Source organism: Mesoplodon densirostris, chromosome 20 (assembly GCF_025265405.1).
Source record: "Mesoplodon densirostris isolate mMesDen1 chromosome 20, mMesDen1 primary haplotype, whole genome shotgun sequence".
Classification (NCBI taxonomy): Eukaryota; Metazoa; Chordata; class Mammalia; order Artiodactyla; family Ziphiidae; genus Mesoplodon; species Mesoplodon densirostris.
The window spans coordinates 23264745-23282465 of NC_082680.1; the positions used below are offsets into that span (position 1 = coordinate 23264745).

The 17721-nt window shown below is 40.7% G+C and overlaps 1 protein-coding gene across 4 annotated transcripts in view; it reads left to right on the forward strand.

Moving 5' to 3' along the window:
- Window positions 1–17721, forward strand: part of RBPMS (RNA binding protein, mRNA processing factor) — a 187452-nt gene that overhangs the window by 115036 nt on the left and 54695 nt on the right. For all 4 annotated transcript variants that reach the window (XM_060086101.1, XM_060086100.1, XM_060086103.1 and 1 more), the window contains exon 5: window positions 2357–2507. In XM_060086101.1, coding sequence (XP_059942084.1) covers window positions 2357–2507 — 151 coding nt within the window. The remainder of the gene's footprint in view (window positions 1–2356; window positions 2508–17721) is intronic.

Here is a 17721-nt window from a genome sequence, read left to right on the forward strand (position 1 = left end):
TAGAGGAATGTGACTTGTGTTCTAAGCCTCCGGCCTCTGAATAAGCTGCCAAACAAATTAGGTCATTTTAACTTCTGAGCTTTTTTTTTTTTTTTTAATAAAGAGCTGGAACTTTGATTTGGAACCTGATGGTGGTGTTATTTTAGCTCACACAGGGAGGAGGGGTATGAAGACGGGGGTGGGGAGTAGGGGAGACTCAGTTAAGCATGTTTTAGGACCTGAGTCACGAGACCAGGTTGTGTAAGAGGCCGGCACATTGTATGGAGCCTCGGTGAACAGCTCTGGCACGTCAGTGAAAGAGCTGAGGCATAGAATGCAGATGTCCAGCCCCATTCTCTGAGACTAGAAACTCCAGAGGACCCCTGACAGGTCCCAGGATGCTCTTCTCATGTTACCCATGCTGCTCACGTGGATGGGGGCTCAGGGTTATTAGGAAAGCTGCTGCTTCACAGGAAGGATGGGGGAGTTAAGTGCCAAGGAGGACACTTGGAAATTGATGGCAAGTTGCTTCTATGTGTATGTAGTTGGATGGGGTGTGACAAGAATATGCAAGCCCTTCCACAGCAGACCTTTAAATGACAGCGGGGACTGTGCTCGTCTCCCAGCAAAGGCCACAGCTCTTCAGATCCGTATTTGGAAATATTTACTCTTGTTGCTATCAGCTTAGGTAGAGTGAAATGCTCGTAGTGGAAGAGAATGGAAGCAAACACTGCTTCAGGATGCTGCTTTGTCTTTTTCCCCTTATGTACATTTATCTCAAGATAATACTGAGGTTTCTCAAATTAAAACGAAAACTGAGACCAGTTAAAGAAAGAATTTCTTTTTATATTTCATATAGCTGGCACCCCCTTTTCACTTTTCGTCATTGGTTAGGGCTGCACGAGAGGATTCCTTTTCTTCTTGTCCACCCGCACCTGTTTGCACCTTCAGTTGGAAATTTCACCCACTCCAGGACATCTGTGGGTCACGGCTCTGTGGCTGTAGTTGTGCCTCCCTGAGGGCCTCGCTTTCCTTGCGCTCCCCGCCCCCAACCCCCTTATTTCTCTTATTGCTGCTCCCATCAAGTCACAGGCTCTTCCTCCCATCTTTGGAGTTGAGCCTGAGAAGTTCAGAGTTGTTCATCATGGTCTACAGAGTTAGAGACTCTTACTAATTTCTTGTAGAAATTGCTCTTGTCTTCAAGCTATTAAAAGGAAGAAAGGGGCTTGGGGCGCCCAGGCCCATGTGGGTGCTAAACTGAGAACCTGTGTTCTTAAGATCCTCATTTTCAGAACTTCACTCCTTTTTCAGAACATGCCATACAAACAAACATGGTACCTAAGTCTGTTCTGAATGCACATTTATGCACCATACTATTATACTCGGGTGTCTTTTTGATACTATTGTTGGGGTCCAGAATCATAGCATTGGACATAAATATCATGAGATTATTCATTATGCTCAGTAATAGAGGCATTCTTAAATGGTGGGAGGGTTTCAGAATACATTTATCTTGCCCTAAATGTTGTATTTTATAGTGTTTGTGATTTATTTTATTGAATATATTTGGTTTAGGTAAACTGCAATAATAGGGTTAAAGGTAATTGAAATTACTACCCTCTCTTTGGCCCGTATAATCTGTTGTCTGTCTATCCATGTATCTAGTAAGCCAGCTATAATCAAAATCAGGACCATACCACATCAAGACATTCCTATAAATTTATAAGCTAACTGGAGTTAAGTAATACTAGTTATATTGAAATCTTAAAACTGTTTAGTTCCTGTCTACTTAGTAACTCAGAGTACGTGTATCACCAGTATGAAAGCTCTCCAGTTAGAAAGGGATGGGAATTTTCCCCCTCTAGAGGTGATGAAACTAAGGCACTGAAGAATTAACATTGTTTTAAACACTGGTCAAAGCCTTGCCTCTTACGATTTCAGGTGTTAGACTTTTCCAGTATTACACAGGGCTTTATGTTAATTCATTCTTATTGGTAGCCATTAATTAGTTTTTCAGTATTACACAGGGCTTTACGTTAATTCATTCTTATTGGTAGCCATTAATTCGTTTTTAACTATGCTAGGCATTTGCTGGTCCACATTTAAAATTTGAACCTGAAAGTTTTAGTCCAAAAAGAAAAGGAATAGATGAAAAACCATGCAACTAAATTTTTAATACAGTAGACTAAATCTCCTTGACTTGGTGGACATGCTGTGTTATGGGTTTTCGTGTATTCTGTGTGAGTAGTGAGAATGAGAGCTCTTACTAACTTTTTTTTTCTGATTGGCCGGGTTTACTGGTGTGTTTATTTTGTCACCATTCCGGTTTGACTCTAAGGAAATGAAAACATCTTCCATTTGTTCTTTATTTCCAAAGGGCATCCGCTTCGATCCTGAAATTCCACAAACACTACGACTAGAGTTTGCTAAGGCAAACACGAAGATGGCCAAGAACAAACTAGTAGGGACTCCAAACCCTAGTACTCCTCTGCCCAACACTGTACCTCAGTTCATTGCCAGAGAGCCATGTAAGTTGATCTACTTTTCATTTTGGGAAAAAAAATAATAACTAAGAATTGTTCAAGTACTTTATGTGAGATTACACCATGGGACATAGAGCTGGCTGAGTGTCATTTTCAATTTCTGAGAAGAGACTGCCTTTTCTTGCTGTCTGAATTCCAAATACAGCAATCTTGTTCATGATTGGCTGTCCCAAAAGATGGTTCAGCTTGATCAGAACTATAACTACAAGATTTCGTTTTAAGTGCTGTAGGTTTCCTTAATGTGATCTTGACCTTATCGTGAGTGTGCCCTGTTTGCCTTGGGGTTTAAATCCTTATTCGTTTCCCCATCCTTGGACCATGAGTGCTGGTTCTCAGCATTCACTTGACTTCATCTGTTGAAGAATATCAGTTCTGTGGCTTCAGGCAAATAGAATATTAAATATGAAAGAAGCAGATAACAAGAAGTTTGTTCTGTTTTTGAGAACAGTTTGGCCATAAATCTAGGAGGGGAAGTAAACATACACAAAGAATTTATATAGTAGAACGGTCAGTTCTAACAAACTAATACCAGTAAAGCTTTAAGAAAATTCGGGGCTTCCCGTTTTAAATTAATTGGGTAAAGACACTGACTAATTGCAAAACAAGTCTTTTACCCCACCTAATGAGCTTATTCCCTTAAATGTCCAGGCTACAATTTCTGCCTTTGATTGAGTAACTTGAAAATGTTGTCTTAATTTTCTTTCTCAAGCTCAGTCAGCAGCAGAAGTGAGGCGTGAGATAGGCTCTAGCTTTTCCTTTCAGTGCATGGCCGTATGTGATCGAATACGGCAGGGCATTCAAGGAATCCCAAGTGCCTTGCTGTTACTTGGAATATTTCCGTCCTATCATTCTTGATCTTCTTTCTAAGCCACATGATCTTGATCTTCCTCCTGCTTTCCCTGACAATATGCTTCAACTTTTCTTATTGAAATCGAAGGGCACATGGGTTCCTTTCTCCCCCATGTCATGTGCGTGTCAGATTTAATTGGGTTGTTGTGGAAATTACAGTCATTCTCTAGCTCAGTCACTCTTGAAAAGCTGTTGCTTATCAGTGGAAACTAATAAATAAAAGAAGAGTTTCTCCCTCGGTGTGTTCTATAGTTTTTCTATGAAGCCAGGAAATCATAATAGAGAAAAAAAAATTTTGTTCTTCCTAGGGAAACTTAAAACCTTTGTTTATTTGGGAAATCTAAACAAAAGTTTCATCTTATGGTACAGTTGTACTACAGGAGGATGTATGGACATTTCTTACTAATTCTGTATTCTAAACAGCATCTAGCCCAGTGCTGTGTATATTGCATATATTTAGTAAATATTTATTAGTGATGATAAGTCGATAAATTGAGTATTTTAATTTGGCTATGTGCAGAATTATGCCATTTGTATGCCTCTTCATTTCTTTCTGAAATTTCTTCTCTCTTTAAGGCATCAGAAAAGAGTACTTGTAGGATACTTTCACTTAGAAAAGACAACCTAGAGTAACTCTTTACTTAGTGAATTTGCCTGCTTCACATCTCAAGAGTATTTTGAAAAAATTAATTCAGACAGGAAGTGTAATGCAATACTTGTATCCTTTCAGTTTTTTATTGAATTCTTTTCTGAGAGTTTGGTTTTTTTTTTTTTCCCCCCTAAATTTGCTACAACAGCTCTGTGAAGTAGTTAGCCAGAGAGGTGATGGCCAGTTCACAGTAGGGTACATGAAAGCAAGATAGATGAACAAACTGGACACCCACAAGTCCCTGAAGTTGCAGGAGAGCTTCGAGCAGAGTTTAGAGCACTGCTCTGGCCGGCTCCGCCTACCACCCTTCCCTGTGTACTGAACCGCTCAGAAGTGGTCAGATAGTTTCCATGTCAGGGTCAAAACTTGCCTGACTGCTCATGGCCAAACAGACTTTGAAGGTTTAAAAAAAAAAAAACGCAAACACCAGTGTATTCCTGAGAAAATAAGTTGGCCTGGTTTCTCTTAATATAGCTTCTTTTTATGACATAGGGAACTTGACGGACCGCAATTACACCATCCACTGAGATCGACCTTATCATCCATTACAATTACCTCTGGAAATTGTGAACTTTTCTGTCACATATGCAAAATTGTTGTTTTCCCTGAAGCACACCACAAACTAAGAAAGAACATTGTAGTGATTCAGTACTGGTGAATCCAATTGCATTGTGCCCATAATTGGTACTAGAGGTGGTGAGTTTAACTACCTATCAGGAGTAGACTGTGATGGAATCATAGGATTTGGGGGTTGGAAAAGGCCTGTAGGCTTCTCTGTTTCAGGCCATGAGAGAGAGGTTTTATAAATGCTTCTTTTTGTTGATGTTTTTTATATCATGGTGGCTGAAAAGTACTCATTGCCATCACTAAAGGAGGGATGTGCTAGGAGTCTATTATACAAACAAATATTTACTTGAACTCTCATTTCTCAAATATTGAACTTCAATGAGCACCAGGTGTGTTAGACACTGGGGAAGAAGGGGGCCGTGGTTTCTGCCTTAAAAGAGCTGTCAATCCAAGGGGTTGGTGGTGATCAAAGTTGTCAGGAGACTTGGCCCATATAAAGGATATAAAAGAGATGCCTTGCAGCTTAGTCTAGATTGCCGCAAGTCGTCTGCCTTATTTGCTGAACACCTGCTCTGTGCCAAGCATGAAAAATGAGGAAACCAGATATTGCAACTTAAAGAAAAACCTTTGACCTTGCTGTGCTCTTGTTCCCTTGCTGAAAAATGGGAATAATACCTTCCTCACATGATTGTTATGAGAGCTAGATACGATATTATAAGATTGTGTTGAAGATTAAATGGGTGTTAATATACGTAGAGTACTAGGCAAATGTAAAGGACAATCTTAATTTTTTACAAAAAAATGAGTTGCTTTTCATTCCTGATAGTTAAAAGTAGGGTTTGATCTTCTGAGGTGTCATCACTGGGTGGCTATAGCCAGTTGTCTTTACAAATTAGGAGAAAAGATGAATGACATTCATATACAATCCCATGAAAGTAGTATACCTCCCTAACTGAATTCTTATTAATTTGAACTTCTCCTTCTCTTATTCCCTTTTATGTAATAAAGAAAAATACTGTCAAAAAGCAGGACGTTAAGCGATGTATAAAATTTATAAATTATATAAAATTGTGCTGGATTATACATTTGGTTATACAGGAAAATAGTGTTCTGAAGTATAAGAACTCCGCTTTAGAGATGAACGCAGGGCAAGTCACCGTCTCTGAGTTTCGTTTTCTTCATCTTTAAAATGATGATACTGTGTGTCAGACGACTCTGCTAATAAGCATTTTACATGAATTCTCTCCTTTGATTCTCAGTAGCACTATTTTACAGGTGAAGAAGCTGAGGCCTAGGAAGTTTCAGTAACTTTCTTGAGGTTTCACAGTCATCAGGTGTTTGGGGTTGAATTGTGTCCCTCCCACCCAAATTCATGTGTTGAAGTCCCAACCCCCCAGTTGGGCGTTGCCTCCAAATGTAACCATATTAGGAAATAAGGTCTTTAAAGAGGTGATTAAATTAAAATGAACCCATTAGGGGGGACCCTAATCATATGACTGGTGACCTTATAAGAAGAAAAAGAGACATAAGGGGTGTGCTCACACAGAGGAAAGGCCCATGTGAGGACAGTGCAAGCCAAGGACAGAGGCCTCAGGAGAAGCCAAACCTACCAACACCTTGACCTTGGCCTTCTAGTCTCAAGAACTATGAGGAAATTAATTTCTATTGTTTAAGCCACCCAGTCTGTGGTATTTTGTTACAGCAGCCTGAGCAGTCTAATGCATCAAGCGATAGAGCCTGGATTTAATAAATTCTGACCAGTCACTTACTAGTTTTGTAACTTTGGTCTAATGACTTAACCTCTCTGTGCCTTAATTTTCTCAACTATAAAATGGCAATAATTGAACATACCCGTACGGTTGTGAGGATTAATTAATTGACATGTAAAAGTTGGAAGAGGGGCCACATAGTGAGTACTCAGTGATTGTTACTATGTGCATAGAAGAATGTATGTTTGTCTCTTGTTGTGAGACCTATAGTTTTTCTGCTTTTTGTATACTCGATATCCTAGCACCTAGAAAAATACGTGGAATTTTTTAAGATGCCACAGATTTCATTTTCTGCTTTTAAATTTGGAACTTTTAAAATTCACAGCATTCATTAGTAGGATTGGGATATGATAAAATGCACATACTTCAGGTGTCTAATTTGGTAAGTTTTGTCATAATGTTGAATTTAATTAAATGCTCTTGATCTGTTTACATTGCAGCATACCATATTCTAATGCCATTAGAAGGTGGAAGCAGCCAATGCTTAACAGAGCCCTTAGGTCAGACAGATCCTCCCCTTTCAATTCAGATTTACGGAGCAAATATCAAAAGGCTCTATAGAACTTCGCAGAATTCAGATTCCTGTAGTCCAGCCTTGAGGATTCTGATTCTGTGGGTCCGTTCTAGGACTTATGCTCTGTATTTTTAAAAGCTCTTTGGGTGATTCTGATACACAGTCATTTTTGAGAATCACCAGCAGAGCAAGGAATTGTAAAGTTAAGTTCTCCTTACGACTCACTCTCCTCCCTGACCCTAGCCTCACACGCATCTCCTCCCCCCAAAGAAAGCCAGTGCTCTCTACGATGATACTTTTTATTTTTTATATTTGGATTGTCTTAATGGCTTCTTTTTTTAAAAATTTTATAAGAGTGATACTTTTAAACACCTAGTAAGCACATAAGCCTTTGGTGAATCATCAGACCACTTCCTAGTTTTCCTGCCACACCACTGGAATTTCCCATTTGCCCAGTACTGACCCCAGCCTTCGGGAAGTGAACTTTCTGACTTACGTCTGAAGAGATCCTGTGAAAGTTCAGATAAGCCTTTAAAGTACCTGGCAAGTGCCCTCCCAGGGACAACACTCAGCAAATATGAAATCTCTTAGCCATCACCTCTGTGGCATAGGGGCCTTCCAGGGCCTGGGCTGAAGCTCCCTGTGCCCAGGGAACAGAGCCAGCATGCCTGCATTTTCCAGGGTAGCGTGCACAGACAGCATGTGCTGCTTGGAAAACCAAGGGTGTCTTTATAGTCCCCGCCCCTGCTCTGAAAGTGCACTGAGTGCCACCAGGACCGGGGGCTGTGTATCCCACACCTGCTGTCCTCGAGCGGGGTCATCTAGAAAGATGGCGACTGGGCCTGAGGAAGACCTAACCAAGCAGGGCAGAGGGAGGCAAGGGAAAGACAAAGTTGCGGGTGTTCTATGGGGAGGAGGGCAAGACTTGTTTTTCCTCTGAAAAGCAGCTCCCTTGCATTTTTGTGTTTTATGTTTCATGATGCAAGTAGTTGTAGTTTTTTCTGATGGTAAAAGTACATGCTTCTGAGAGGAAAAACATTTTTAGGCAGTCCAGGAAAATATAAAGAAGAAAATAAGTCACTAAAATTCTACCACCCCAAGACAATCACCGTGAACGTTTTGGTGTCTATCCTTCCATGCCTTTAGCATGCATAGAATGAAAGTGTATCTCTGATTTTTGAATTTCAGAATCGTTCATTCACCTCTTTGTCTTTGGGACAAAGTTCTGATGCCCACTGAGATTGAACGGGCAGAAGTAATATCTGGCTCTCACAACCCTTCACACGGTCTCTCTGTGTTGCACTTAATGGAGGGCGCTATGTATTCAGGTGGCACAGATACCTTGCTAGAAACCAGAGGAGTGGTGGTAGACATGTCTATTGGGCTGTCTTTCTTAACTATCTGAGGTCTCAAGTGAGTCCAGCAAGCTCCTGAGCTGCTGGAATTCAGGTGGTTGATTGAATGATCCATAGGCTTTTATTAAATGCATGGGAAGAGAGGAAACAAACATTTATTGAGCAACTATGCTATTCCCTTAAGAACTGTGTGTAAAATACTTACTTTCCTTCCCAAAGTCACATGGCTCATTTTAAACCTAATTGGCTCTAAATCCACTGCTGGTCTCACCATACCATACTACCTAACTTACGGCCCACAGGTGCTTTTGGCTATCACTGTTGTTAAGATATTCCTTAGGAGGTACTTTAAAATCAAACCTCTGAAGGTTTATTAAAGACCCCAGAGGCCCGCATCAAGTTGTAAGGGCAAGATTTCAGGGCAGGTCACTACTTAGTGAAAATCAGGCTTCACTGTAACTCTTTAAAGTATCAGATTTGGATGGCCAGGGTCCATTAACTCTAAAATGTATTCTTAAGTAGTTGACCAACTTGAACTACTGGACAGTTTTATTTAGTTTTGGTGTAGTTAATTCTAAGTCATTATTTCAGAAAATAAGAGTGACGACTTTTAACAGTTTATGTATTTTAGTTCAATAAATAATGGCATCATCAGCCAGGATATTTGACTTCTTTGTTTATACTTGGAGGACATGCACACAGGTCGCTTAGGAGGTTTTTCAGATCATTCAGATAGAGATGGCAAAGAGCATGGGTGGAAAGGCGTGTGATACAGCCCTGTTTTATTTACATTGTCTGGGGTCCTAAGACTTCACCTGCCCACTCCTTCAAACTGATAGTACGAAACCAGCATAAATACTCACCGGTTTATGGTTAAGTAGATAGTGTGCTCTATAGGTGGTGCCTCTTTGTAAAGTTCCAAGAGGCTGATACACAATCTGCAGGAAATTTTTCACTTTTAATTTTCAAAGTGATTGAACAGATCAGCAAGAAACCTTGCCTGCTCTTTATGTAAAAGATAAAAGTGAGAGACCCAGTCCTGCAGTATTTTTTTTAAAGTAAAACTAACACAGAACTGAGGGATTGTCTAGCTGGATATTGGATCTGTTATTTGGGGAGATCAAAGGTTTCAGTCTATTTTAGGGACCATCCCTGGAGACAGAAGTATGATGATCGTATGATAACAATCTGAGCCCATCTGCATTTGAGAAATGGGCCCATCCTTTTTTCTTGAATCTTCTCGTTACACTTAAACTTATAAAATTGTGTTTTTATTTCATTTTGTAAAATGATAATGCCTGACCCATTTTGTTATTCGTTATAAAAGTAAGGAGACCATAAATGAAATTTGAAGGGTTAAAATTGTAGATGTTCCTCCCGTCCAGAAATAACCACTGTTAACATTTTGTTGTGTATCTTTCTATATACATTTCTCTATATATATATGCATAAAAAATACGGAGTGTGGCAGGTTGTTGTTGTTTGGTTTCGTTTGGTTACAACCTATGATCATGCTGTCTTTATCATTTCTCACTTACCTCCTAACATCCTTCCATCCAGGATTGTAAAACCAGAGCATTATTTTTAAAGACTCTTTGTAAGTGAAGGGTATGGGCGTGGTGGTGAGGGCCTTTAGTGCCAGGCTAAGGAGTTTTTTCTCAATTAACTTGTAGGGAGAGAATGGAGATTATTGAACACAACAGTCTCACACTTGACCAAGGCAGACTCTCCTTCTTTAAGCTCTAGGAAGCTGCATTGGGAAGACAGGAAAGGGAGCAGAACGCCATAAAATCTTTTATGTAGAGAAGGAAAATGGGTAGTGGGAAGGAGGCACTTGCCCCGATTTTTGCCACATTTGACTCAGAATGCCACTGGAAACACCTTAGGGAGGTGGCGTGTTTAGGACTGAAGCCGTGCTCCTGTCCATTCAGCCCTTCCACCAAGATTACGGAAGAGGAATTGGTGATGGTGAGGACACAAATCATTGTTCCGCCTGTTTTGCTTAACCCAGTCCTTGCTGGTAAGGGTTTTGATGGGCGGGAGCCCGAGGGTGAAGAGGAAGTTCTGGAGAAAGACAGCAGTAGTGAGAAGTCTTTGGGCAGTCGGAGGCGTCGGGAAGTAGCAGTAAAGGAAAGTAGTAAAGGTCAGGAGATGGACACAGGGAGGAAACGGGAGGCAGCGGCTGCTGAGAGGAGAGGAGGTGAGGACGTCAGAGTATAGAAGCTGAGCTTGCAGGACTGTGCTTACTTGACTCAAGCACCCATTGCCTCTGAGGCCGCTCTGCAGTGGGGACCATCAAGGCTTTCTGTCCTTGCTCTGGACCAGTCTGAAGCTGTCAGAGGTGACGTCCAATGAAACATGCCAGTGACTTCCATCCTGTGTACTGAGACTCCACACTGTTGGAGTAACCCACTGAGCGCTCTCTGAACAGCCTCCCCCCGACAGTACCAGCAGGCATGTTTGTACTCCCGGTTGTTATGAGTCAGGACATGTATTCGGCTGTCAGGATATATAAGAGCACCTAGGCCCCTGGACATTCTGAGAAATAAAACCATGGAACAAAACTACAGTGAATAAGGACAGCAAAATACTCTTAGAAACCAGAGACCTAAACTAATGTTTATTTCCACGTATGTCCCACTCTGAAAAAGCAAAAGTATTGTTTTCCTTTTAAAAAGAAGAGTCAAACACTTACTGAGCCACACCAAGGTTTACAGCCCACTTCCATCTCTTTCTTCTCTTTAGACCTGCACATACTCCTAGTTTTTGCTTAATGTGTATAATTGCAATAATTTTAATAATTAAATATAACAGTAACATTAAAATATCAGGCAATGGATTTGGTAGGAGTGGTTTCCATATAGATATATCTTATCTTATATGGGAGGTATTTAATTACAATATCAGTAGATCAGCTAATTTGATCCAATTTATTTACATTATGATTTAATGAAGAGCCTATCTTTGATTAGCAGTGGCTAAGATTTTGCTTTGAATTCCTGTTTCTCGTTTATCTGTTCATTGATCAGCTATAAACAAATGCCTTAAGAACTCAGGAAGTCACATCTCCTTGGAAACCACAGAATTCTTTCATAATGCAAATAACTGACCCAACTTTAGTGTTTTGTAAACTCATATATTACCTCTGCAGAGAAATGAGAGAATAAAGGGAGTTAACTTACTGGTACAGTCCAGAAGAAACAGACACCACAGACTTCATTCTTTCAAGGCCACGTACCCTCTTTACCTGCTCATTAAAAGGAAGGCATCTCTTTCTTCGTTAAAGTTTGATGCAGGCTCCCAGTTTCTCTCTTCTGCTTTTTCATACACTTGTAATCCTCAAATACAGAGACACTTTTTCTTGTACAACAATTCTCAAAAGTATTGGCCTGCCAACCCCTGGTTGGTCTCCAAGACCCATTCAGGGAGTTCGCAAGGTCTAAACTATTCTCATGAGAAGAGTTTGTTTTTCTCACTGTGTAGTGGTAGACACAACTACTGGCACCTTAGTACATGTCAAGACAGTGGCACCAAACTGTACTAGAAATCACTGTATTCTGCACTTTTTAATAAATTTATTTATTTATTTACATTTTATTTTTGGCTGTGTTGGGTCTTCGTTGCTGCGTGCGGGCTTTCTCTAGTTGCGGTTAGTGGGGGGCTACTCTTTGTTACCATGCGCGGGCTTGTCATTGCGGTGGCTTCTCTTGTTGCGGAGCACAGGCTCTAGGTGCGCAGGCTTCAGTAGTTGTGGCTCGCGGGCTCAGTAGCTGTGGCTCGCGGGCTCTAGAGTGCAGGCTCAGTAGCTGTGGCACACGGGCTTAGTTGCTCCATGGCATGTGAGATCTTCCCAGACCAGGGCTCAAACCCATGTCCCCTGCATTGGCAGGTAGATTCTTAACCACTGTGCCACCAGGGAAGTCCTCCATTTTTCTTTCTCAAGATTGCTTTGGCTATTCGGGGTCTTTTGTGTCTCCATACAAATTTTAAGACTTTTTTGTTCTAGTTTTGTGAAAAATGCCATTGGTAGTTCGATAGAGATTGCATTGAATCTGTAGATTGCCTTGGGTGGTATAGTGATTTTGACAATATTGATTCTTCCAATCCAAGAATATGGTATATTTTTCCATCTGTTTGTGTCATCTTCGATTTCTTTCATCAGCATCCTATAGTTTCCGGAGTACAGGTCTTTTGCCTCCTTAGGTAGGTTTATTCCTACGTATTTTACTCTTTTTGATGCAATGGTAAATGGGATTGTTTCCTTGATTTCTCTCTCTGGTCTTTCGTTGTTAGTGTATAGAAATGCAACAGATTTCTGTGTATTTATTTTGTATCCTGCAACTTTACCGAGTTCACTGGTGAGCTCTAATAGTTTTCTGGTAGCATCTTTATGATTTTCTATGTATAGCATCATGTCATCTGCAAATTGTCTTCTACTAAACCAGATACTAAAGAGGTTTGCAAAAATGTAGGATTTAAGTTTTTCCTTGTTTGTTTTGAAATATGTTTTTCACAAAATATATCTTATTTATTTTAATATGTAATGGTTTGGTTTTATTTTTTTTAATTTTTAATATCGTGAATATCAATTGATATAACCCACAGCAACAAAAGTTCTTTGGTGTCTTCAGTAGTTTTTACCAGTGTAAAGGGGTATTGAAGCTAAAGTTTAGAAAACACTGGTCTTAAACATTTAAAGTTAATATTTTATTTCTCATTGGATAGAGTGGGCATGGAGAGCTGCAGTTACCAGAAGACTCCTGTAGATTTGGGGCAGGTGATTGTTTGGCTTCAGCAGCTAAAGCCATTCAGAGCTAGACTGGAGGGAAACATTGCCCCTGCAGTGCCTGGGACCTTGCAGGCTCCTATGCCAGCCTCAGCTGTGAGAGGACCTTCTACTTCTGCTGCTTATTGTCTAGAGACCAGCCCAAGAATAACTGCGTTAAGTGGTAGTTTGAACAGCTGGATGATATGCCACCCATTCATTCTCAGAACCTCATACAGGCCTGGGCCTGGACTGAGTACCTTTCAGAAATGCTTATTCCTCCCCCTGCAGACTCTCTTTACCAAATGCAATACAAGCTCATTTCAAGAAACTTGTAAAAGATAGAAAGGGAGTTTTTAAAAGCTAATGTTTTTGAGTTCCTAAACCTAAAGATACATGCTATTAAACTCTTCTATATTTCCTTTTTTTTTTTTTTTTTTTTTTTTTGCGGTACATGGGCCTCTCACTGTTGTGGACTCTCCCGCTGTGGAGCACAGGCTCCGGACGTGCAGGCTCAGCGGCCATGGCCCACGGGCCCAGCCACTCCGTGGCATGTGGGATCTTCCCAGACTGGGGCATGAACCCGTGTCCCCTGCATCAGCAGGCGGACTCTCAACCACTGCATCACCAGGGAAGCCCTCCTTTGTATTTTTTAACATACAACTTTACAAAATTTTTAAGTACAAAGGCTCAAGGCATTTTAACAGCTTTAAAAATATACATGTATTTTCCTCATGTTCATTGGTTTTTACTAATATAACTATTTTTATTTAACATACTATCTGTATATCTTAGAAATTAAATGCAGCAAATTATCTCTTTTGTAAAATTGCCAAGGAGACACTAACCCTGTGAGATGGGTTCCTAAGCTGCAGGTGATTTAAATTATCCAGAGAATGTGTTCATCACAGAGTTTTCTTTATACAAACATGCCTCACCCCAGTCCTTAGAGTCACAGGGTAATGAGACTTTGGTGGGGTGTGGGGGAGGGGAGGGAGGTATAGTTAATTTACAATGTTTTATTAGTTTCTGGTGTACAGCAAAGTGATTGGGGGTGTGTGTATATGTATGTGTACACATATATACACATATGTATAGGCATATATATATTCTTTTTCATTATAGGTTATTACAAGATAGGTTCTTGTTGTTTATCTACTTTACATATAGTCATGTGTATCTGCTAATCCCAAACTCCTAATTTATCCCTCCCCCACCCCCTTTCCCCTTTGGTAACCATCAGTTTGTTTTCTTTGTTTGTGGGTAATGAGACTTTTTAATAAAGCTTTCATTTCCAGTTAAATTCAGGCTTCTGGATAATGGACAAAAGGTAGGCAGAACCACCAGAGAGAATCTTCCTCTGCTTATCAGGAAGAAAAAAACAAAACAAAACAGTATTCTACTTATCTCTGCACCCTTTTCTCCATCTGTCAAATGGGGATAATACTGACATGCACAGTTGTGATGAAAGGTCAGTGATTGTGTACTTATTTGCCTGTATTGGGCACATGGTAGTGGCTCAATTAAATGAGAGCTTTAAAAAAAGTCATACTCGGTTGCCTACACCTCTAGATCCTTAAATCTACCACAAATGTGTGGGCATGGAGATGACAGCTCACTCAACACATTTATCTCAGGCTTGTGAGACCAGAGGCAGAGGACCTGCGCTTGAAATTCTGACCGATAGAATCTGTGAAATGGGGTTTTAAACCTCAGTCCCCTAATCCATACTTCTTTATCAGTTTGCTTTTTCTGTAAACGCTTATCTGAGATGCTGGAGAGATGTATTCTGTGATGGAGTTTAAAAAAAAAAAAAAAAAAAAAAACCTAAAACGGTTTCTTCCTGTTCACAGAACAAAACCTTTCATCTGGATTTCCTTGAATTGGCCCAAACCCCCGTCCAGCATTGTCGCCCTCTGTTTTCTTCTGTGCACTCTTCTTCCTCAGCAGGTCTCGAGCTCCTCTGTGATTCCTGCCATACTGTTCCTTCACCGTCTTCATCATCACGTCAACCACCCCTTCAGTCTTTAGATCGCTGTGCACATTTTCTGCTTCCTGAAATCTTTCTCACCTTCGTCTACTAGGTCAGCCGGCTTCCAGGAGGTCTTTTCTGCATTCGATGCATAATGATCAGCTTCATCATTTGCACGCAGCGTTGTCTATACATTCAGTTTTGCTCTGCCTTCTTTCTATCTCAGTCACTTACAGGCCTGTTGCTCCTGCTAAAGTGTAAACATCTCAAGAGCAGAACTGGACCTTATTCCACTTTTTATCTCACCTCCCCTCAAATGTTTGCTCAACTCAAGTGAGAAAATCGGCACAGGAACACACCAAAGTCTCCTGCACAGAGCTGTTAATGTTTGGCCAGGGTGAGCTCCTTGACCTCCTGAGAGATACTTAATTAAAAGACAGAAAGACACTTCTCCACCCTCAGCCACTGATTAGACTGTTCTGTTCAAGTAGAGAAGCTTCTTCTGGCTCCAGCTCCGTTGCTTCTCAGGACAGCTAAAATCCTCGTCGCTGCACACAGTGTGGAATGAGGGGAGGATGACAAAGCACGGACTACGTTACACTTTGCGCCTGACGTTTTTCATTTCATTTACGCTCCAAGCACCCACCACTTCTAGTTTTTTCCCCAAGGAAAAGAGCCTTGATACATGGTAATCCATTGTTACAGATCAGCTGTATATTTATTGATATGCAGAAGTGAGGTCTAGAGCTGAGAATGAAAGCAGGTATCAGAGCATCATGTAATAGATAATCCCATTTATATCAATATGTGTATATTTGTATGGCTTTTCATCACAGATGTTAAAATATGTAAATCAAGTCTTTTTACAGTTGAAGCGTTCATACCAGGTCAATGTATTTTGCATAGTTAAGTCTCTTAAGTGTCTTTTAATCTAGAACAGTCCCCTTACCCCACTCTCTCTTTTTTTTATTATAAAATGCTTTTAATTTTTTATTACCTAGTTAATAATAAACATGAATCACCAACAATGACATAAGTATTCTCAAGAAACAGTCAAGACAGACTCAGTATTCCAGTACTTATGTATTCTTAAATTATCCAACAACAATCTAAGATGTTTATAATTATTATTAATGTTCACAATCAGAAAGCTTGATGATGTAACCCAGGCCAATAGCTCATTCTTCTAGATCCTTCTGCCAGAGCAGAAATCACAGGAGAGCTTATTCCCTAAGCATCCTGCCTATCACAGCACATGAAAATTGCTGGTGCAGTAATATTGTTTTAAAGCTGTAGATGAAAAGACCCCACTCTCTTTTTTATGCCATTAACTTGTTGAAAAAAGTGTCAGCCTTCCTGAGAAAAAACCATCCTGCTGGGCTTTTCTCTTTATTTCTTTGTGTACTTTTACTTTTTCCTCTGTTCCTTCTACTTGCTGCAAACTGAAAGGCTTCATTAGATTTGAAAGGTATGGTTAAATTCAGGTTCACCTTTTTTTTTTTTTTTTTTAACTTATTTCTTCTATTTATTTTTGGCTGTGTTGGGTCTTCATTGCTGTGCGCCGGCTTTCTCTAGTTGCGGTGGGCGGGGGCTACTCTTGGGTGCCGTGCGCGGGCTTCTTATTGCGGTGGCTTCTCTTGCTGCGGAGCACGGGCTCCAGGCATGCGGGCTTTAGTAGTTGTGGCACGCGGGCTCAGTAGTTGTGGCTCACGGGCTCTAGAGCACAGGTTCAGTAGTTGTGGCGCACAAGCTTAGTTGCTCCACGGCATGTGGGATCTTCCCGGACCAGGGCTCGAACCTGTGTCCCCTGCATTGGCAGGCGGATTCTTAACCACTGTGCCACCAGGGAAGCCCCCATGTTCACCTTTTTTTGTCAAGTGTCACCATCATAGGTGGTGCCGTGTGCTTCATATGGCATTGCGTTATGAAGTAACTAACATATGGGCTGTTCTGCATTTGGTGATGCTAAGATGGACCTGTGAATTTGCGTAGCAGTGGCATAATCTATTCATTGTAAAGGTCTCTCAACTTCATTTCTCTGGTTTCATGTACTGATCTTTACCTCACTACTTCATTCGGGGTTGAAAAATGGTGAGTTTACTAATTATATATGTTTACTGTGAAATACAGTTAGTTCATCCAAGGCAGAAAAAATGCAGAATAAATGTGGATTATTTCCCTTTCATTGCCAATTTTGAGCCTAAGAGATTGGTACCTGGTTGTCTGTATTGATGATCACTGTTTTGAGGGGGGCTTTGTCACTTTTTTTCCCTTTCACTTTCCATATTTTTCAGCATCATACTGAACTCATGTTTTTATATTTTCAAGGTGTTGCAGTTTATTTCAGTAATTCTTTCTGATACCTGAGGGCAGCAAAGGGGCAGCATCTTCTTAAAAATTTTTTTTAATTGAAGTATAGTTAATTTACATTGTTGTGTTAGTTTCAGGTGTACAGCAAAGTGAGTCAGTTATATATTATTATTATTATTTTTTTTTTTTTTGCGGTACGCGGGCCTCTCACTGTTGTGGCCTCTCCCGTTGGGGAGCACAGGCTCCAGACGCGCAGGCTCAGCGGCCATGGCTCACGGGCCTAGCCGCTCCGCAGCATGTGGGATCTTCCCAGACCGGGGCACAAACCCGTGTCTCCTGCATCGGCAGGCGGACTCTCAACCACTGCGCCACCAGGGAAGCCCTATATATTATTTTTTAGATTCTTTTCCATTATAGGTTATTTCAAGATATTGAATATAGTTAGCTAT